Source organism: Poecilia formosa, unplaced genomic scaffold (genome assembly GCF_000485575.1).
Source record: "Poecilia formosa unplaced genomic scaffold, Poecilia_formosa-5.1.2 Scaffold274, whole genome shotgun sequence".
In the NCBI taxonomy this organism is placed as follows: domain Eukaryota; kingdom Metazoa; phylum Chordata; class Actinopteri; order Cyprinodontiformes; family Poeciliidae; genus Poecilia; species Poecilia formosa.
The window spans coordinates 613,416-636,566 of NW_006800213.1; the positions used below are offsets into that span (position 1 = coordinate 613,416).

General features: G+C 38.5%; 1 protein-coding gene across 3 annotated transcripts in view; it reads left to right on the forward strand.

Moving 5' to 3' along the window:
• Positions 1-23,151, forward strand: part of plce1 (phospholipase C, epsilon 1) — an 86,621-nt gene that overhangs the window by 52,324 nt on the left and 11,146 nt on the right. For 2 of the 3 annotated variants that reach the window (XM_007571138.2, XM_016681245.1), the window contains 25 exons: positions 1,953-2,107; positions 3,524-3,691; positions 9,135-9,280; positions 9,380-9,527; positions 9,618-9,728; positions 9,821-9,930; positions 10,012-10,128; positions 13,165-13,293; positions 13,374-13,510; positions 13,788-13,894; positions 13,995-14,119; positions 14,223-14,367; positions 14,827-14,991; positions 15,205-15,319; positions 15,440-15,599; positions 15,707-15,829; positions 16,852-16,988; positions 17,068-17,306; positions 17,404-17,465; positions 17,850-18,015; positions 18,103-18,210; positions 18,548-18,664; positions 19,827-19,985; positions 20,269-20,404; positions 20,654-20,695. In XM_007571138.2, the coding sequence (XP_007571200.1) occupies positions 1,953-2,107; positions 3,524-3,691; positions 9,135-9,280; positions 9,380-9,527; positions 9,618-9,728; positions 9,821-9,930; positions 10,012-10,128; positions 13,165-13,293; positions 13,374-13,510; positions 13,788-13,894; positions 13,995-14,119; positions 14,223-14,367; positions 14,827-14,991; positions 15,205-15,319; positions 15,440-15,599; positions 15,707-15,829; positions 16,852-16,988; positions 17,068-17,306; positions 17,404-17,465; positions 17,850-18,015; positions 18,103-18,210; positions 18,548-18,664; positions 19,827-19,985; positions 20,269-20,404; positions 20,654-20,695 (3,327 nt within the window). The remainder of the gene's footprint in view (positions 1-1,952; positions 2,108-3,523; positions 3,692-9,134; positions 9,281-9,379; positions 9,528-9,617; positions 9,729-9,820; positions 9,931-10,011; positions 10,129-13,164; positions 13,294-13,373; positions 13,511-13,787; positions 13,895-13,994; positions 14,120-14,222; positions 14,368-14,826; positions 14,992-15,204; positions 15,320-15,439; positions 15,600-15,706; positions 15,830-16,851; positions 16,989-17,067; positions 17,307-17,403; positions 17,466-17,849; positions 18,016-18,102; positions 18,211-18,547; positions 18,665-19,826; positions 19,986-20,268; positions 20,405-20,653; positions 20,696-23,151) is intronic. The other variant, XM_007571139.2, reaches the window with a different exon arrangement.

Consider the following 23,151-nt stretch of genomic DNA (forward strand, 5'->3'; position numbering starts at 1 on the left):
GGGGCATTCCTTTCAATTAGTCCTGGCTTATATTCTACCAGTCTTAAAGGAAGGGGACCATATTCTTAAAAATATTTATGATCGTGTGTATCTAGTGCATCGGGTAAACTTACAAGTTAGAGATACTGTCCACTTCTCACTGCAGGTTGTAATTATTTGACTTTTTTCATTTTAAAAAATCAGTTTAAGCTTCATAAGTAAAGTCAGTGAAAGAATTTGAAAAGCTTGAAAATATGGTTCACCTTGAGCAATGCATATTAAAAATATATTTTTATTAACATTAAAGCCTACTTTTTTTTAATATGTAAGAAGTAAGATTTTCTTTTCTACCTATTTGTCTGTTACAATTGATTCAGAACATTTTTAAGCTGCTTCTTTTATAGAACTGAGGTGTTTTTAATGTTATATTTCAGTCAAAAAAACCAAACGTACATTATAATATTTCCACAAAATGAAATGGTTAATTTCTTATATTTAAAACAAAAAGCAACACTTACTTCCATTTACAGCATTTAAAAATATTATTCATAATTCATTTTTAACAAGTTTTCAGCATGTATTTTAAAGGATATTACTCCTTTTTACAAGGCTTATAAGAAGCCAATATAAACCGTTATTATCCAAAGCCGATTGTAAAATCCACTCAGTGTAATTCTTACACATACTGTGTCCTCGCTTTTATCCTGCACGCTCGTGTGCACACATGCTGAGAGTCCATTATAGAAGCTGTGAGGCCGGATCCACAAATCAAACTGTGTAAATAAGCAAGTTTTGCTCCCGCAGAGCACTCACTGCTGTTTCCATGCCTACCTGTTGCCAATCTTGCGGGTTACCATGGTCAGCCTTTTAAGTGAGTGTCTGGATACGCACAGAGTTTTGTGTCTACGTGGTTGCAGGAAGAGTAAATAGGCTTCTTCATATGACAGCTAACAATGACCAGAGACTCTAGGTCCTGATGTTGGTGTTAATTGATGTGCATCGTCTTGCTCTTACTATCAACGTTATGCAACTCATAATCTCAACACACCAATAAGCTGAAAGTGGTCTATATAAAGCACTTGCCAGACACTTAACTCAAACATCTTTGTAACAGATAACAGATTATGTTTATATAGTGGTAATGCTGATCCAAAAGACGTCTTCCTATTTTCTGATTAGATGTGTTGCCATGGCTTTGGTCTGAGTAATTTCCAACCCGTACAGACCTCATCCTGATGGATTGTTGTAGAAGTTCAAGCTTTTTTTTAAGATGGGCATCATGTCCTGATGGTTGCAACATGAAGCTTTTGAAAGAGTCCCCATTAAATGGTTCCTGGAAAAGCTCCTGCTGCAGGAAAAAAAAGAAAAAAAAGTTTGTTTATGCGGCATTCATCCCGACAATGTACAGAATGTCCACCTTTGGCAGCCCCTGAACCAGTGTAGAAACTGTCCATTAGTACTTTGTTAGCAGAGATCGGGACAGGTTTGCATTCGTGCGAATGCGTGTGTGTGTGTGTGTGTGTGTGTGTGTAAACAGACGGACTAATGGGCCTGACTGAAATCCAAACACAGGAACTTGCAGGTGATCTGTGCTCTTTACTTTTAAAGGGAGAAGTGGGCTTGCTGTTGTTGACTGGTGACGACTACATGGTACACAGGGACTTTATGTGTCTGCAAACTTTAAATATTCAGGATAAAATAAAAAAAAAAACATTTCAATGAAGCTTTAAACTTCTAAGGTTGAACGGGAAACATCAGCCTTTGCTCAATCCTGCTTCATGTCCTTTTTAATGTACTGGCATATCCATGAGTAGTTTCTGCTTTCCATTCCCACCTTCTCCTCTTCACCCCTCTGTATCCTTTCTACTTACTCTTACTTAAGAAGTTATAGATGTTGATATGACCTAAACACATAATGCAGAACTTATGCTTTGCCTTTACATGTCTCCAATCCTCTCTGTCTCCTCATTCAGAGCGTCAGCTGGCCAACAGTATGAGCAGCAGCAGCTCTCTTCCTCCCAGTGTGAGCGGGATCAGCAAGGAGCTGGCAGAGCTGCGCCACCTCGTTCAGTTCCCAGAGGAGATCGCCTGCATCCTCACAGAGCAGGAGCAGCAGCTTTATCAACAGGTAAAATATGCAGATAGAGGTGAGGACTCTGATGACAAACTAGGATTTTCTTTATTCATAAAGAAATAAAAATAATTTAAAAAAAGAAGCTTATTTTCTTTAAACACAACACATTTCAATATAATCTATATCACTTTGGAATTATTCCCATTTAGTCCCAGTACAACCACAAATTGTGTTTTTATTAGTGCAAAATTGTGAAATTGAAATGAAATGATTCATGATTTTAAACATTTATTTTGAATGGAGCTTCAATTTCCAAGGCTTGCCACACATGCCATGCCAATATGGTCTCTGTCTGCACTTTGACTTGGCCGTTCTATCATTATTTATCTTTGATCTAACCGCTTCATCATAGTTCTGACTCTGTGTTTAGTCTTTGTCATGCAGGAAGGTGAGCCTCCACTCCTGCCTCAAGTCTTTTGCAGTCTTGAGTTGTAGTTGACTTTCCAGACAGATAAATGTTTCACAAAATCCTGCATAGAGGCTAAAATAGACATAAAATACTCCTCAAAGTAAACAAAAAGGAGAAATACATAAAAATCTTAAAGGATAAGGAAAAGAGAGAAATGAAGAAACAAAACACTGTAATTAAATACTTAATGTATATAGAAATGTAAAAAAAAGATACCAAAAATCTAGAAGTCTAAACCAAAAATCTCTTACTGATGCTGCCTCCTATCAGCTATGACCAGCTTTCATGCTTCTGGTGAAGAAAGATCATCCCAAAGCATGATTCTGTCACTACCATGGTTTATGTTGACAATGGTTGGATGTGCAGGGATGATTTTTGGCCACTCACCATTTTTCAGTCATCTTAAGGGGTCAATATTGGTCTTATCTGATCAGATCACCTTGATCCACAGGTCTGCTGTTTGCTTTACATGACTTCTGGTAAACTTCATGTAAGACTTTGTATGATATTCTTCAACTTTTGTTTGTTTCTTCCTCCTCATCCATAAAAGCCATATTAGTAGAGTCCATGATAAATAGTTCCCCTAATTCTCCCACTTGAACCGTGGATCTCTGCAGCTCCTCCAGAGTTACCAAGGGCTTCTCCCATTTGTTCTCTCCTTGACCCACCTGTTGAGTTTAGCTGCACGGCCCCGTCTTTGGTACATTTGCTGTTGTGTCATGCTCAGAAGATGGATTCATTATGCTTCATGACTTGTTCAAAGCCTGGAATATTGTTTTTAATCTACCTCTGCCTCTGCTGACAGTCAGTTGAGCTTTATTTTTATTTTTATTTAGGCCTAAATGTAACTGCATGCCATGTCTGATTTTTAATTGTAAAACACATTTAAACTCTGCATCAGTTCCCTTCCATCCCAAGTAATCTCTACGTTGATCCTTAAAAATTACATTGAAGTTAAAATGTGAGAAAATGCACTTCACCAAGTGTCTGTCTTTCTGCAGGTCTTTCCGTTAGACTACCTCTGCTTCCTCACTCGAGACCTTGGCAGTCCAGAGTGTCAGACCAGACGCCACCAAAACCTCAAGGCCTCGCTGTCGGTGCCGGCCATGCCCACACAGAATGCCCAGCGCAGCAATGCCGTGGAGGACCTGGTGGCGCGGTTCAATGAGGTGAGGCGAGCACTTGAGAAAGCCAGATATCTGGTTGAGAGTTTTTTTTTTGTTTTTTTTTTTGGCTCATTGCTTACGTTGATGTAGATTTACAGGAAGTATTTCCTTTATGATATCTGAACTGTGCGTGTTCTGTGTTTCAGTTTTAATAGCCACATGAAGTCACTAAAACAACTTGGCAGCGCTGGTGTTTATCTCTAAGACTCTACAACATGACATCAGTGTGGATTAGATTATCAAAACCTCTAAACATTTTTTATGTTGTTACAAGGGGAAAATATTAATAACAGAGAATCAACTAAATAGGTTCCTTTTCTTTTAATTTGCTAAGAACATTGTAAACATGGTGACACTATGCATCTCATATTTGATATTGATGTACAATTTCCTCAAGCTGGATCCTCCCTAGTGAATAACCATACACGTCTATCATTGTAACACAGGACGTATGTTTATAAGCCCATTTATTAAGTTGGCTAAACTTCTACTGCCGTGCCTTGTTTCTTTTGGTGAATTCAACTATAAACTGTTATAAAAATGCTGAGAAAGAATAAGTGTTCGAAGAGCGGGCATTGATCGGGAATGATGAAGTCATCTGTAGGTTGCATGCCTGCTCTGTCAGCTGGTTTTCATTTAAGTCTGCAAGAGGGGAGACATAAAATAGTTCTCCAAATGCGCAGCGTGACCATATATGGGCAGAGTGGAACGAGAGTCAAATGACAGCAGTGATTCTCCCCTCAAGTCAGTGATGAAGCCCTGAAGTGACTTCCTACTCTGAACTTTTGACTTGGATTTAAGAAGACATATTTTCTGAGTGGAAGTGTACAGTGTTTTGGATTGTAATCATCTACTATAGTCATTTCAGGGTTTAGGGTTGTGTTTTGCCTTTATTGGAATTCCTGTTTAGATGTATTTGTCTTATTTCTGTCTTAAAAACTAGACGTGTTGTTTTTGGATTTTGAACTGAGCAGCAATACAGAAATGGATAAAAATAAACAAGACGTTTTCAATTGTGATGTATGTAATAATGGGGGGTGAAAATATAAATCCACTGATCAGAGTCTTGCAATTTCTGGTCCTTGCAAACACATACAGGATTATCTAAGACATTAAACATTAAAATCTAATATTTCTGCTGTTTTCTATTTTTTTGTTATATCACCTCGCATGTGCTAGAAAACAATTGCTGTGAAACAGTCATTTACTATTTTAAATGACTGTACTCTTGTTATCGTGTTATTGTAGCGATTAGGAAAATTCTGAGGTCGAAATTTCTGAAACAGCTTCTGCAAACATTCCCCAAAGAATTTAGCTATGAGATTTCAAATTCCAGCATGTTCCACTTACTCTTCTTGTTATCAGCTGGAAGTCTCGTTCTTTCACATTTTCCCACTGACATGTCTCAACATGTAAAGAAAGTCTGAAATTGTTCTCAGACTATAGAGAAGATCAAACTGTCTGACCGATCACCAGCCTGGGCTGGTCAAGCTTGGTTTCATTGAACAGCTTATTTTTCAATGTATCAAGTGCGTGTTAGTTTTTTAGCTTGGGTGAAAAATATTTAACTTTTCTATTGAATTCCACATTTTAAAGGACTGTAAACTGAAAAGTTTAGGCTCTGTATTAAGTTGACTGAAAAACTGTTCAGATGTGCATGATGGTAAATCTAATCCTGGACAAAAACTTTTTAGTTGCAGTCTAGATAATTATGGGGTTGTAGGATTATTTTTTCCCAGTTAGAAAGTTTTAACCTGCTGTCTCTAGTTTTGCATTGATTGTGATCCAGTTCATTTTCAGGCCATGTAAGGATATGAAATTACTTTCCAAGGAAAAATCAGCAAGACAGGGAATGGTGAGAATTTCGGGCCTCTTTGTGTGTCTGTCTCGGGTGTTTAGCTTTGACAGAACCAGTATGTGCTGTGTTAAGTCTGTAAACTCTCTGTCAACCTCCGTTACATAAGTCTTGTATCAAGGAGAAAACGACTCTCAAAGTTCAGCTAATAACAGATGGAGACAGGCAGGCTGAAGGACAGACAGGCAGATGGACACATACGAACATCAAAGGATCGAATTGTGCCCGACTCCAGTTTGGCATGTGTGTGTATGTGTGTGTATGCGTGTGTATGTGTGTGTCGTGCTGCCAATTTAAAAAAGAAAAGAAAAAAAAAATCTCGCTCTGGTGTGTTTACAAGATGGTTATTGTTTTAAGACAGTCTCTTGCATAATCTTATATTGGCTTTTGCCAATCTCACTGTATCTAATATCTTCTCATTTCCTGTCTGTTATTTGTCCTGTGCAACACTTTTGCTATCTGGAATATCAGAAGAGTCGCCAGGTCTGCGCGCTCCCTTGATCTGTGGCGGCTCAGAACGCCACTTCGCAGATGGTCAGGATGGTTAGGATGGTTAGGATGGCGACTGCAATTTAAACCTCCTTGCTGAAATGGTGTTACACTATGTCATGCTGCTGAAAGTGACTGATAAAAAAATTTCATGCATGGCACGCAGTTTCTGCCTCACCTAGAACACAGGTGTAACAGATAAGAGTGTAGGGCAGCAGTTTGTCAGTAAACCATGAATCTAGAACAAGCCTCTAAACCACTGATATTACTACAGCCCTGCAGTTTTAGAAAGCTCCAGGATAGACTGCCTGTGTCTGAGGTTCTGTATCTGTGTGAAGCTGTATCACCGGTGTGATCAGTTTCACACTGGTAAGGCTAGAAAATGTCCTGACTGTAGAAAAATAAAATCCTCTAGAAGGTAAAGATAGCAGAAATGAAGACTAAATATGCATGGCATTATAATAATGAGTTGGAACCACAGTGAAGCCATGATGCTCTGCTGTTTAATACTATGTCAAATTATAAGCGACAGGATTAAGTTTCTTAGCCTTTTAATGAATCCCCAGAAAATAATAAACAGATGAAGGGTATGTTTTGCATCCAAAGCTGTAGTGCTGTTGCTGTACCTGTAATAACGTTTGTGGGAAAAACAACACAAAACACTTAATCCAGTTGTTGTGAGACAGAAGTAGAAGAACAATGAGGTGGATAATATTTTGATGAGGCCTTATGAGAAAAAGAGCAGTGTCGGAGTTCTGGTTCAACATTTACCGGTTACCTTTTGCTCAGTCAGAAGCAATTCACAGATATCCAGCATCTACTGGCTCAGCATTCAAAACTAAACAAATTGTAAATTTGACTACAGCAAGCTTGGTGGAACCATGCCGAGCTGGTTGTTGTGCTTTGTTCAACACAATCATTGCTGTGCGGCGAACACAATGCAAATTAAAGTGGCTCTGAAAACACAGGCTGCTGGAGCCAGTTTTGTTCTGAAAATCCTTGAGGGTTTTTTTTTTTATTATTGTAGTTCCTCTAATGTTCCTTCTAAGCTACTGATAAGGCATCAATGACATTCAAATCTCTCAATACTTTTATTTAATGCATTTTTTTGTACTTTTGGTTGATATTTTATGTCTGCAGTAAATAAAACTAAACTAATATAAGAAGCTAGCCATATACAGCTGAACAAAATTAGCAGGGAACCACATTTATATGTTGCGTATTGATAAAAACTTATTTGATTGTTTTCTGACAGGACAAAGAAATATGTAAAAATTGTTGTGTATTTAAAACGATGTATTTTACAGTACTTTGTAGACCTTTCTGTGTATGTGTTTTTTGGTGGCTTTATTTAGTCCTTGTGAAGATTGACTGCGGTTAGCTGTACACATCCTTACATAAGCCAGTAATAGATCTTTAGGCCAGGGGATGTTTTTACCACCTGCAATAGGGTTAGTGTGTGTGTTTTATGTGTGTGTGCGACTACATTAATGAGGCTCTAATGCTTGGAGACAATGACACCAGAGAGCAGGAAGCTTTACGGATGAGGCTGTGTGTCTAGCTCGAAGAATGTGACCCTGATCCATATCTGGATCGACCATCATGTGTTTGCACATGCACAGCTGATGGTCATCTGATCTCCCCATGTCTTTTCTGTGCGTGTGTGTGTGTGGGAGGGACACGATCTTGTACATATACTGCCAGTTTAGTCACAGATCTCCAAACAAGAATTCATGAGCATCATCGAGACCACACACAATAAAAAGTGTCAGGATTTGTCTTATGTCACCGAGTTGCAATGCACCTAGTAACGACACAGTCACAACAGAAACAAGGCAACCAGAGATGTGGCGCATTATGTCATGAACTTATCTAAATGAATCAATAAGGAGTATTTGCAAATGAAACATTACAAACTCTACATGAGCAACACTTCACACCGTTGTTAAAGCTGTTGTTTCATGTTAAAGTATTGCATAAATATATTTCATTTTAATAATAAAGGCCTTTCACACTTATTCACTCATTTAGTTGCAATTTACAGTGCCTTACCTCTTGAACCACCTTATATGCAAAAACTTAAAATTTAGCTTATCTTCTTCACAAGAAAGATGCACGAAAGCTCAAAGGTGAACCTCCATCCCATTTTCAAGTCAAGTCTGTTGTAGCCTCTAACATGTTTATTTTTAAAGGATTGTCTTATATTTAACTCCACCTGCCTTTCTATCCACTCTGATCATCCCATCTGTCCTTTTCTGAAGGATAAAGCTGCTGCTGCTGCCGCCATGTTTCGTTGCGGAAAACATAGTGGTGGAGAACACTATTTGCATCATGGGAGAAAAAGTGAAGTTGATGGAGGAGTTTAAATGCCTCAGTGTTCACTTGGACAACAGACACAACAGTGAATCAGTTTACAAGAATGGACAGAACAGACTGTACTTTGTGTGGAAGCTTAGGTCCTTCAGTGTTTGCAGTAAGAGGCCCCATAACTTCTATAAATCTGTCATGAAGTGCAGTGTCTTCTGCCATCATGTAGTATGAGCGTCAGAGGCAGTTACTGACAAAGAACCCCTGAAGAAGCTAATGTAGAATGCCAGTTCTGTTCTGTTTTGTGGAACCTCTGGAGATTACTGTGAAAAGTGCCTTCAGTCAGAGGCTTCTTCCGATATGCTGTTATACAGACTGCTGTTGCATCTGTATCTATAGATGCTGCCCGTAGCCAGCGTATATAACAGCTCTCTGAAGAAAATCTAAGATAATATGAATTAAAAAAACAACAACCAAAAAAAACATTTAACTTACCTTTGGGAACAATAAAGTATTACTGAATTGAATTGACTTCAGTTGTGATTTAAGAAGGTTTTCTGAGATGTTTTGTTTTTCTTCAGGGAATCGATTAAATGATTGAATACAAATGATTCGTCCTTTCTTCAGCTATTTATGTTATTTATGTTGGTAAATCACAGAAAGCCTCAATAAATTGATGTTTGTGGTTGTAACTTGGCAAGGTTTGAAAAGGTGGAAGGTATATTATTACTATTGCAAGTTACTGTTTATGTCAAATGTTATTATGTTTTAAGTACGTTTGTTTTGAACATGCAGGTGAGTTCCTGGGTGACGTGGCTGGTTCTGACAGCCGGGTCCATGGAGGAGAAGAGAGAAGTTTTTTCCTATCTTGTCCACGTCGCCAGATGCTGCTGGAATATGGGAAACTACAATGGTGTCATGGAGTTCCTGGCTGGATTAAGGTGCAGTGAGACATACAAACTATTTTAATGCGCTCACATATTTATCACCGTTTGTTTTGCTAGTTTTAAATCGGGATTTCCCACCGTCACTCCTCACAGATCCCGTAAAGTGTTGAAGATGTGGCAGTTTATGGACCAGACGGACATCGAGACCATGAGAAGTTTGAAGGATGCCATGGCTCAGCATGAATCTTCTTCTGAGTACAAGAAAGTTGTGACCCGAGCGCTCAATATCCCAGGCTGCAAGGTCTGTGTCTGTGCAGACGATGTTCATTAAACAATGAATAATTGTCTCTGAATGTTCTGTAATTTATTTTCCTTCACATTTCTTCTGCAGGTGGTGCCATTCTGTGGGGTTTTTCTAAAAGAGCTGAGTGATGCACTGGACAGCACAGCAAGTATCATCAGCCTCAAACAATCTCCAGATAACATGGATGACTCGATAGAGGTGCGACCAACTGTGTCATGTGTGGATATATTCCAATAATTTCAACATGCAATTGCAAGAAATATCACAGCTGTTGCTCTGTTTGTCTCCAGTTTGTGTCCGACTACAGCGGGCAGCACAATTTTATGTCTCGGTCCGGGTCTGATGGGCTGCACGTCCCAGACAAAGAAGCCACCGTCAGCAACATCCTGCAGATTATTAGGTGAGATGGAAATGGTCCACTATGCTCCCTGAAAGAGGAACCATTGTCCGTTTGTCTTACTTTCCTCTCCCTCATCTTCAGATCGTGCAATCGTAGTTTGGAGTCTGAAGAATCCGACGAAACATCTACCAGTCCCTCGTCAACCGGTCCATCCCTCACATACAGATGCAACTCTTTACGGGACCGCTGCCGCAATCAGTTAGTTGTTTTCTTCCCATTTTTTCATAAAGCTATTTTTTAAGTTATTGTTTGTTTTTAAATAAATTAAATATTATTTTGTTTAAGAATTCATTAGAATATTGAATGTTTCTGCCTACATGTTGTTACAAAGCATAAAGACGGGTCTCCATGAACTTCCTTTTAAGAGTTATTTTATTTCATTAAATCAATTCAAAAGTGAAACTTGTTTAGGTACTGTATTAAATTAATTTTTTGTAAAGTTTTGATGCACTTGCAAAGATGCCTTCTGATGCACTTGCGAAGGCAGAAGGGAATAGTTTTTTTTCTTTTTCAGTTTTAAGTGGCTGTCGATTATGTTGCTTTGAAATGTTGATCCTTTGTGCCAAAGTTCTGTTTCCAAAATTGAGTTTTTTTCCTTTCCTATTCATTCGCAGACAATGACTCATGGGCAAGTCAAAAATAAAATATTGCATTCAAATTTACATCAAAGCTATGAATACAGAGAGTGATTGGCATTGGCTGGTCAGGCCTCAGGAAAAACACTGTTGAATCCCTGCATGCGCAGTTGCAACATTTTTGTGAGTCATTAACATTTTTTGAAAGTTTAGTTTTAAAGTAAAATATAAAGACTTTCAATTTGTTTTCCAGCCTTTTGTTGACATCCTACAAGACTGGATTGAACTAAATGTTCTCCAGCCCCTGATTCTGGTTGATTTTTCTTTTTTTCATTTTTTTTTTTCAACATAAATAGCGGTACAAGATAATGGGTTTGCAAAGGAACACATTTGCAGATTGTTGTTGAGATGAAACCGAGCTCACATAAAACCCCGTGTCACAAAGAAAAAAGATAACAGGCTTGCTTCCTGTCAGGACAGGAAGGAACAGGGCTCTGGTAGTTCTCAGGCCACTGGTGGCAGGTAGCTTATAACTCAAACTGGAATTTAGAAAGTGAAAGAAGGAGATTTAATCAAAGTTTTGACATAAATTATTCATTTACATTTAGTCATTTTCTCTGGCTTTGACTACATCTTGCAGGTAAAGATACGAACAGTGCTTCTTTTTGGTTAGCCTTATGGTTTTCATCCGTTTGGACTACAATGTGACAGCGGTTTATTGCTTCTTTTCCTGTGGTCTGGATCTCTTTCACTCTTTTACTTGAGGCAACTGCCAGAACCTTCCTCTGTCCCCATTTTTTTCCTTCTCACTCTTCCTCTCTTCCTTCCCCCCTTCTTTATTATAGTTGCCATTCATTTAGGACAACACCAGAAGCAAAGCCTGTGTTGTAAGTTGTTGCTATAGTGGTTGAATACCAACTGCAGGAGTTTGAACAGTGTGTGTTTGCATTTACACAGGCTAAGTTGCAGTTTGAGCTGCAAGCCAGGTACTTAAAGGGCATATATCATCATTTTTTTCAGTTGTGCTCACTATGCTCATACTTATTTCTATGTTTGAATTTGGGAAATTTGTAAAAAGGTTTGAAAGAAAGAAAGCCAGGAAAAAAACAGAACACAGCTTGAAGTCGCCAAAGTGAGATGATGTCATGTATGGAACACCAAACACTGGAGGGTTAAACTTTATTTATAGAGGCAAGGGTAACAAAGTTCTTTACAAATGCTAAAAACATTATAAAAGTTATACAAACGTCAAGAGGATTTACAATGAAATTTTGAATATTACTAATAATATTTTAGAAATATTTAACACTTGCCAAAACTGTCAAGATATGGACATAAGCGTAATAAAAATGTAAACGGGTAACTTGCTAAAATTAATGACAACATACAAAAAGTTACCAATAAACTTCACCTAAAAGCCAGATAGAAAAGCACATCTTTAGGTTAGCTTTTAAAAAACATCCTTTGCCTGAATTTGATTATCTCAGGCAAAGAATTGTCAAGTGAAAAGGAGAAAGTGCCAGGAGATCCGTATCTTAGAGACCTAACCGGCCGGCTCTTTACCCATGGATTTAAAAGGGCTCTGTGCACAGCCCAGTCTACCTGTACTTCACCACAGTAATGAATTACTGCTTGCGGGGAAAACTGTACTTGGGGCAAAAATGATAAAATTCTGTTAGCACTTAGATAAACAATTTTATTTGTTATCCATCTTTGTTACTCTAATTCACATGGGTGTCAGCCCCATGTGTACATGGAGTAAGTGAAGCAACAGTTTTTTTCATACCCACACATAATCAGTCTGTGTTTCACGTGCAAGTCTTAAGCAATAAATACAGTAAGTATTTATTACATTAAATTTTTCTCTGTAATTTAACTCTAAGCCGTCACTTTGAGCTAATGCTACATGTGTAATTGCTAAAATGGAAGATAAAATACAGATAAACATATTTTTGTTCTGTGTAAAAATTAGAAAACAAATGTAATGAGAACTATTATGGATTTACCTCAAAATATCTGAGCATGAATGGAACAAAAAAGAAATGAACAAAAATATATGAATTCGGAAGCTAAGTAAGACTGGTCCTCTGTTTGCTTAAATGCCTTACAACTAAGCCGAGTTCATAAATGCATTGAGCAGTTGTTCTTGATAATGTTGGAAACAGGTGGACATTTTTATGCGTGTAAATGGAGCATAAATGTCACTTGTTATGTGTTGCCAAAAAATTGTCATATCTATTTGATAGATTCCCATTAGAATGATTTTTTTTAATCAAGAAACAACCTCTTTTCTATTCACATCTCATCCTCCATATATAGAAGTGCATATTTTTTTAGACATCTTGTACTGCAGGCTTTCTTTGTATCAGATATGCTTTGAAAAAAAAGTGTAATATCAAACTGATTAATTTTTATGTTCTACTTGCAAAATTGTGATGTTTTAATGCTAGAATATGATTATATTTGCCCCTTGTGGAGTAAGCAGTGATAATTGCATGCTGATGAATTGCTTGTATAATCATCACCTACTAAACCAAGTGTGTATTTATTGGGTTTTTAATGCTTTTAATGTCTTACGTGACTGCACCTGAAAAACTTCAACACATTTAAAACAATTGAGGTTAAATATACGCATAATACAAATGAATTGTATCTACAGATTCACAGTTGGAGACTTGTCGGACTCGGACGGTGACCTGTCCACTGAACCAGCACTGAAAGAGGTGGAGTTTCAGGGTACCGAAGAGACGCACAGAGCTTTCAGTCACGGCACGGAGCTCATTCCCTGGTAAGAAAGAAATATACAAATATGGCCCTTGTTTTGCATGAACAGATGTTATAATTTTTTTTTTTTTTTTTTTTTTCTAGGTATGTATTGTCACTACAGCCAGATGTTCACCAGTTTCTGCTGCAGGGAGCCACAGTCATTCATTACGACCAGGACAGCCACCTCACCGCTCGCTGTCTGCTGCGGCTTCAGCCTGACAACACGACGCTCATCTGGGGTAGATACCCTCAAGACATTTATGTGTCTCCACTTCCTCTCACCTTATTGTTCTTTAAACAAATTTGAAACGGAGCTCTCTACCTTAAAAAATACAATTTCCTGTAATTTATGTTGTAAACAGACTCCGTATTTGTTTACTTGCATTTTGTTTGCCAAGTGTCTTTTTATTTGCCAAATAAACCATTTAACTTGGTTGTAAATGTTCGCATCCATGCAGAGCATCGTTAAACCCCTTTCCTTGAATACGTCTCCAACATTTTGTAAATATTTGGCAGGTAAGCCTCAAAGCGGAGGAGCTTCCCCCATGGAGCAGCTGCCCGGGTTAGGACAGAGCGTGGTGCCTGGGTTGGCTGAAGGCCTCTTGGACATTGGAGTGGTGAAGGTTTGTTGAAAAGAATCAGACTCTCTTAGGAGCGTGCTTTGTGTTTAAATTACATATCATGGTGGTGATTCAGACTCATGGTGTTTATGTGAATCTGCAGGCAGTGTTTTTGGGCCATCAGGGGGTTGATGTTCACACTGTGTGTTTGCAAAACAAGCTGAGCCAAATGACGGTGGAGGAGAACGGTCTGACTCTGCTCTACGGTCTCAGTACCACTGACAACAGGTGGGTGTGTGCTTACTAACAGCAGGCTGCAACACTGATTTGCTGCCAAAACACCTTGCTGTGATTTTGAAACTTGAACCAATTTGCTAACTTGTGCTGTCAGACTACTACACTTCGTGGCTCCCAATCACACCGCACAAATGCTCCACAAGGGCCTGTCAGAGCTGGTGAACGCAACCAGGAAACTAAAGAAGTTCCCAGACCAAAGACTCCAGTGGCTGAGGAGGCAGTATGTGAGCTTATATCAGGTAAATTATGAACTGGAATGGTATCACTAATAATTTTACTAACTCAGCTATGTGATGTGAATGACGTACAATGTAATACCTAGCAGAAGAATTTGTGTTGAGCTTTTCCACATTTTATCATGTTGCAACCACAAACAACCTTGTTATTTATTTGGATAAAATCCGGTTCGAACATTTACCTTCAGAAGACACTTACTTAGTAAATAAACACAAGCTTGGGACCATTCCAACACATGCATTTGCTTTGATCTAAACCATTTATTTTGTAGTTTCAAAACTGACATTTTCCTTCGACGTCATAATTTTGCACTACTTTGCATCAATCAATCACATGAAATTGGAATAAAAAAGATTGAACTTTGACGAAATGTGAAGAAGTTCAAGGAGTGTTGGTGCTATTATCAGTGCTATTTTAACATATCAATCTGTTGGTCTAATACTGTGTTACTGCATATTTAGGAGGAAGGCCGGTACGAAGGTCCCACATTAGCTCAGGCCATTGAGCTGTTTGGTGGGAGGAGGTGGAACATGGGCACAGGGGCTGTAGAGAAACAAAGTAACCAGAAAAACAGCCCGCTGAGCATCAATGACAAGTCCAAGAAGAAAAAGAAGGTTCTTGTACGGGTCAGTACATGTACGATTTCTGTGTTTTGCCTTTTTCCAGTGTGTCTTTAACAACTTGTATAACTCAGATTCATAGTAATTTAAGCTGTGAAGGACCAAAAAACATTCAAATATCTGATTCTAATTATACTAAATATTATGGCCTATAGATGGTTTGAATAATTAGAGACAAAGCATCAGAAGTATAATATTGCCTTTCTTCATGTATTTCAGGGAGACAGTGGGGATGCCACCGATGATGAGATGGTTTCCAGGAAGACCCGGAGCTGTAAGGAAGGTTTATATCGAAACGGTCCCGAATCTGACAGCATCGACCAAGAAGATCCAGGTGAGACCTGTAGGACTCGTATAAATTCAGTGAAGCTAAAGTAGATTCTGAGAATCGTTAATAACAAAATATGAATATCGCAAAAACTCTGGGTATAAGACGTATTCATCACCTCTGCAGATGACAGCTTCCCGGGACCATTCTACCCATCATCCAATAAGAGCTCTGGGTTGCTAGCTTCTTCCTCGTCATCGTCTTCTTCCTCCAGCATGGCTGGGTCCAACCACTCCCGTCCACAATCATCTCCAATCCTGTCAGGGACGTCCAAGTCACAGCCAGGGTAAAAAAAATAATAAAATAAAACACTTACAACCTCACTTGTATGTAGACATTATTCTTTTGATTTTGGTCATATTTTCTTTCCCTTTTTTTCTTTTTCCTCCTCAGGGCGTGGAGCAGCAGATCGTGGCACGGCCGAGGTAAAGCCTGCTTCAGGGGCTTCCAGAATCTCATGATTTCTGACAGCACCATGAGCTTCATTGAATTTGTTGAGCTCTTCAAGTCATTCAGGTATTTATGATATGGATTACTGCTAAGATAAATAAATTACATTTGTCGCCTCAATTAGGAGTTTCAACTCTGGGCTAAAGTCTGTTTTTTAGCCTCTCCACAGTGGTTTAAACATGGTATAAAGCATAAACCAGCATTATATTTTCTATTTCTGAATTCATACACTGTATCTGAATATGGACAGCCGTGCCTAACTCCCCGCTCTTATGTAATAGTTAGGTTCTTATCAAATTTCCATAAAGGCAAAATGCTACAATAAATGCCTCTCATAGTTATCGTGTTTAGGGAGTTTTCAAAGGATTCTGCTCCGCGATTTATTTGGCTTGTCTACATTTTTCCTTGTCTAGTGAATAGAAAGAAAAGCATTTCTTGTAACGGTCCTCCTACATTTCTTAGATTCTCTCATCTTCTCCTAACCTTTTAGATTGTGTTTTCTATAATAATAACCACATACTGCTTTCATGGATCAGGGTCAGAAAAAAAGAAACAAAACACCTTTTGGGGTCTAGGGTTTTCTTGCAAGGTCTGTTGATATACAGTAAATTGGTCAGTATTTATACCCCTTAAACTTTCACCCATGTTTTCCACATTGCAGCCACAAACTTCAATGTATTTTGTCTGAATTTTTTTTGATAGACCAGCTTAAACCAATGTAAAAAAAAGAAAAAGAAGAAGAAGAAATCTTGGCATTACAGGGGTTAGAGTCATATGCGGTGTGAGATGTACAAAGGTTCTGCCAACCCCCACAAACAGACCCCAGAAATGTCACAGTTTTTGCTATGCTTGATTGTAATACAGCAGGATGGCCAAACCATGCCCAATATTTATAGTTTTCATGGTATTCAATTTCATTAAAAAGGTCATAAAAGTCATAAATTTGACTTTCTAAAACCTACACATTGATTTGACTTTTTTTATTTATCCTAATGGAAACTCAAACTGTTTTCACAGTCAGATTAACTAGTCTGTGAGTCGACGTTTGCATGAATTGGACTGAGTTCATCTATTTGTTTTATCCACAGCATCCGAAGCAGGAAGGATCTGAAAGAACTGTTTGACACCTTTGCTGTGCCCTGCAGTCGCTCATGTCCAGAATCCTCCCCTCTCTACACCAACCTCAGGATAGATGACAAAGATACAGGACTACAGCCAGACCTGGGTAACAACGCAGAAATTCAAATTCATGCTCAGTTACCCTCTTCCTATTCCAGCTTCTAATTGGTTTGTCGGCTGTTTAGACCTACTCACCCGGAATGGGTCCGATCTTGGCCTGTTTATCCGGACGAGGCAGCTGATGTCAGACAACCAGAAGCAGATCTCAGATGCGATCGCGGCAGCCAGCATCGTGACAAACGGCACAGGGGTGGAGAACGCATCGCTGGGTGTTTTGGGATTGGCTATACCACAACTCAATGACTTTTTAGTGAACTGTCAGAGAGAGCACCTGAGCTATGACGAGATCCTCAGCATCATACAGGTACAAATCTGGAGCAACGTGGACAACGACACAGGTTATACCTCAGTAATGAGAAAAAAATGGACCACTTTGTGTTTATTATTTACTTCTCTTGCAGAGGTTTGAGCCTTCATCAACCATGAGACAAATGGGTTGGATGTCCTTTGAAGGTTTTGCAAGGTATAGCACAAAGTACACAATAAACTTCAACCTGGTGAAACAATATAGTCCTTTAAGAAATTTCCTCTTTAACTTTTCCACATTTTATCTTGGGACAGCTGCAAAGATTCATGATTTTATTGCCCTTCTATGTGACAGACAAACACAAAGTCATCCCTAAGAAGTTTGTAATATTTTTTATCAATAAATATCTAAAACAATTAGTGTATGTATAAATTGAACCACCTTTACTCTGAAAATCAGAAATAAATCCCAATGCACTCTAAGTTTTTTTGCAGTTTGCCACTGCAAATTGGCAAAGTGGCAAATTGCAAACTGTGTGTAGAAGACACAGCAAAAACTTGATTAAATCTCTTAGAGATTGTTTCTCTATGTCTGGATTAGGTTTCTGATGGACAAAGACAACTTTGCTTCTAATAATGAGGAATCTCAGATGAATCCAGAGGAGCTGCAGTACCCTCTGTCATATTACTACATCGAGTCTTCTCACAACACCTACCTGACTGGTCATCAGCTCAAAGGAGAGTCCTCTGTTGAGCTTTATAGCCATGTAAGTCACACTGTTAAGTGGTATAATTTTCAACCAGTATGTCCAGATTTTCAACATTTATTTTCCTGTCAATTCTCTGATTTTCAGGTTCTGCTTCAAGGCTGTAGGAGTGTGGAGTTGGACTGCTGGGATGGAGATGACGGCATGCCAGTCATTTACCACGGACACACACTCACCACCAAAATTCCCTTTAAGGTCAGATATGGCCATTTATATTTTATAAATATAATTATTTATATTATAAATATAAATACAAATTAATCCTTGATTTTTATCACATCAAGCTGATAAAAGTTTGACTTTAGATCAGATTGAGCTATTTTATAAATGTTGAGTTCGTGTTGATAAATCTAAATTTTTAAAACATTATAAACATTTACCAACTGGTCTGCACTGAGCTTCATTTACTATCCATCTTGTGTAGCATGCTTTACAGACATTTTGGTTGAAACTGTAACCCAGAGGAATGTTTTTGTAAATTCTGATTTAGTTTTGTTTGTAAGAAGTTCTCCTTGTTCCCCTGATCCCTCAGGATGTGGTGGAAGCCGTAAATCGGTCCGCATTTGTCAACTCTGACATGCCAGTCATATTGTCCATAGAGAACCACTGCTCACTTCTGCAGCAGCGTAAGATGGCTGAAATATTCAAGGTATGATGGGATGCTTTGAGATTTTTGTGAATAATTTGTTTTGGGTTTTGTTGATGCCTGAGTAGTAGCCAAAAATAAAAACATAACTGGTTTTTTTTTTTTTTTTTTTCCATTAATGGAAAACAGAAGTTAAAATATGGTCGTCATTGGCATGAAATTTATATTAATCTTGGGCTTTTAACAATGTCTTTTAGCCATTTTTTAGACAGGACTGGGATGATTAGGCAATAAATAAGCTCAATAAATTGTGAAAAAATTATTTTCTGAAGTTTTTTTGTTGGAATTTTTCTCTTACACACTGGACCAAATTATTCATACTAGCTCAAATCCAGACACCCCTACTGATATGTAGTTAGATGTCAATAAGCATTATTAGATCTAATTTAATTTGTTGGATTTATTGCATGGAGCCAGTTTTTTAGCAATACAATTTAGGGCTATTTCAAACTTATTGTTATCCTGCTTTATCTATTCCAAACAATCTAGAAGTATGTTTGGCGTCATCGTCCTGTCGAATCACCCAACTATCCTGACAAAAGAAGGGATTAAATGCAAAATTAAAACCATCAAAGATACACCATTGATTAGTGTATTGGTGCTGTGTACATAAACTAAATCAAATTGAATTGTGTATCCACGTTTCTGCCCAAAACACTACATCGCCACAGTTAAAACCCTTAATGAAGTATCCATTCACAGTTTCCAAGACTTCACATATGTTTTCAATCACTGCATTTTTTCTGCTGCTTTGACGATTTAAACAGACAATCTTGCTTTTTTTTTTAAAGTTATATCATAAACTGGAGGTCACGCCAGGTCAGGTTCAGGGAAAGACGGCTAAATCATGCGATGTCACCATGCTTTCATCCAAGAGAACTTCACATCATTTCCTCTTCCTTGGAGACCCACTTCTGGCGATCTTGATAAATAAAAGTCTTTAAAGTTCAAACAGCTCTGTGCCCCTTGACAGTTTACATCACCCTGGTCATGTTTGTTTTTTGTTGTCTTGTCTTGAGTTGATAAAGACACTTCCATTTTTTACTTGAGCTTCAGACATCCTTTTTTTTTTTTGCCCCTTTCATCCTCTTGACATGACATCATCTCACATAAAAAAAAATCGTGCTGATGCCATCCGCCATATTTAAATGTTTTTTTCCATTAGACTGTGTGTGGGGAACGTCTCGTGACTCGTTTCCTTTTTGAGAGTGACTTCAGCGATGACCCTCACCTGCCGTCCCCGCTGCAGCTGCGTGGGAAGATCCTCCTCAAGAACAAGAAGCTGAAGGCCCATCAGGCGCCGGTGGACATCCTCAAACAGAAGGTTGGGATAAAACGGCTCCCATCCACATGTTTGCATAATTTATATTTCCTCAAAGTGATTCTGTGAAGGAACCTCCAGGTTGCTTTAGTTTATTACATATTGAGCACCGCTGCTCATTTAGAGTACCGTGAGACATAAATAATAGATGCAAATGTGCTGAAATGTATGCACTGTTTCTATATAGCGAAAACAAGGATTTCTCTATGGAGAACAGCTCTTATGTTTAAAATCATGAGTGATATAGATCGTCCTTCTGATAATATCCATGTAAACTCATTCACAGGCTCACCAGCTGGCACACATGCAAGCCCAGGCGAGCAACGGATCACCAGGAGTATCTTCCCCTAACAACCACGCTAATGAAGAAGAGGAAGAAGAAGAAGATGAATATGACTATGATTATGAGTCTCTATCTGATGGTGAGGATAGCTATGCTTTGAAATGGGGGGAAGCTAACTCCAAAGCTGCACTCGATTAAAGAGGCCCAATGGGATTTCACTGAACTCAAAACAAACTTGAATATGCCCCCACTTAAAAGTTTTTATGTTGTTCACTTTCTGTTCACTACTCTATTCTGTCCTTCCTCTTTTTAACAGCTGATTGTGTTTTGTTGACACTTTATTCTTTTTCGTTTCATTTTCCCTTTTTCTTGCCTGTTTTCCACTTAGCTGATGTCCTCACAGCCTCTACTGCCTCATATGGCCTAGAAGGTAAATCCCCTGATGTGCCTCTTTAAGCTACTGTGTTTTCTCTGTAATTGTTTTGCAGTGGACGCTGGTGTTCTTCCAGAAGGTTCGTGAAAAAACAAAAAAACTTTAATCTTTGTGATTAAAGTTTATTTATATCCCTTGAACGCTGTCATATTTTGTCACATTACAACCGCAAATATGAAGTTTGTCAGTATTTTATATTGTGAGAACATCAGAGGTTTATTAGAGATCATCAGTAAACAAACAACACCAGTAAGATAAATAATACAATATAGTTTTGAGCATATTTGGACACTGTTAAATCCATAGTCTGAAAATGTAAATCTATAGTAATCCAGCTAAGCTAACAAGCTTGGGTACAGGGACAACAACCAGAAAAGCAACAACGAGTTCAATGGTAATTCTGGATTAGCTTCAGAGGGCTGTGAGGTTAACAACCCTAAACTTACAGCAAGAGCTATAATAGTTTACATTAAAGCATATTTATGTGTTAGAACAGCCCTGCTGGTGGAGACATACCCCACTAGACTTTCAGGTGTTATTCCAATAAAAAGTGGTTGTAGACAGTATTGACTTGGGTGCAGAAGAGCCTGTAAACCTCTGAGGCCTTTACAGAACAGCTGTAGTTACACTTATAATAAATTACACCAAGGAAGACTCTGTTTACTAATTAAGTGACTTCAAAAGGCAACTGGTAGCGTAGGATAATAATAAAAGAGTAGCAGAGGCTGAATACAAAACCAAGCCACACTTGCACCACTTTTGTGTTGGTCTGTCACATAAAATCCCAATAAAATGCATTGAGATTTATGGTTATGTGGCAAATTTGGAAAAGGTCGAAGGGGTGTGAATCCTTAAAAAGAACAATAACTGCGTAAAATACTTTGTTTAGATATTGACACTAAACCTCTAGTGTCTTTTCACAGGACACTGTGATTATTTGGTGCTTTTATACCACTGCATAATCTTTACAGATGAAACGCCGGGATGAAGAAGTGCATTAGTGATCGCTGCTGTTGCTGCTGTCTGCATGCTGCTTGTGTGGATCAAAGGTCCTGCTCTGCTCTGTGTTGCTTTCTGGCACGGGAACTAGCACTTCAATCTGTTTTGCAGTGAATTATTTATTTATAATCTTTGATGCTTGACTGTAAGAAAATAAAGCAAAAGTGACGCAAACAGGTTGAACTGTCAGCCTCTCCTGCAGCACATTTGCAACACAGTATTTTCTGTTGTTCATTCCTCGGTGACATCAGCAGTGTTTGTGATTACATGCGAGCACTGTGTCGTTTCTGAACGTATGAATTTTTACGTGCTGTTTGCAGTCGAGCCTGTAGACCCTCAGATCAAAAAATTTGTGAACGTTCAGTTTAGAGAAATCTGAGACTGTTTTCTGTCTCAACACGTTCACCAAACTTTGACCTGAACTTTCTTCATGTTTAAGGGTTTTCTTTGGATTGCTAATGTGAAACAGGCTCATCTTCCTGCATAATAACAGCTGTATAAACGCAATGCCATCAGGGAACCTGTGCACATCTGTATGTGCTAGCCTTGAAGCTTTGCGATTAAAATTGGACTCCTATTGATAAAACTTAACACTTATTGTCAAAGTAAAATGCTGTCTGTAGAGTTGCTCCCTGTCCCTCAAAGATAAGATCACACTTCCTCTTTTCCTCCGTACTGTGTTTGTCTGTGACCTCGCCAGCGGCTGGGCAGACTCATCAGGGAAGCAAAACAAAGCCATCTGGTTTCTCAGGCCCTACATTGCCCCTGTGCTGAACAACAAACCAGAGGAAACTACCCTGCCGTGGTCTCAGCCTCAGCCCTGCCCTTAAATTTACTATTCCCTGGTTGTCCCTGTTTGACAAATTCACCGTTAATAGACCTTTACAAGGCCCGTTTAGCTCTTTTTTTTTTTCAATACTTGCTCAGAAATATTAACCAACAAACTTATCAAATGCAACGTAATCAAGTAATCCTCCACCCTGCTTGTTTTACGTTATGAGCTTTAGCACTAACTTCAGCTTGCCCTTCAAATACAAACATTTCAGTTCTAATTTGGCAAGTTCCCACCCTTTCTGGTTAAACAGTAGCTCCCTCCCGTCACACTTTGGCCCACCTCAGCTGCTGTCTGCAGTCCAACGTTAAACCTCAGCTTGGTTGTGAAACCGCTTTTTAAAAAGATTCCAAATGTTAGGAATTAAGATTTTCCAAATAAAAAGCCTCCAAGCCTTTAAACTGATGTATGTTTTCTTTTTTTTTTATTCCGTCTTTACTGTTTTTGGCTTTTTATTTCTGTGTAGGAGGAAAAGGGAGCATACAAACAAACTCCTGCTGTTGCTTCTGTTTACAGTTAAGAGATAGTGCTTTGAATATTTCTTTTCAAGCTGGAATTTTTGTGAGCTTTTGCTTCAGAAATGCTTATAAGCTCCCCAGTGGGAAAGAATATGCTTGTTAGC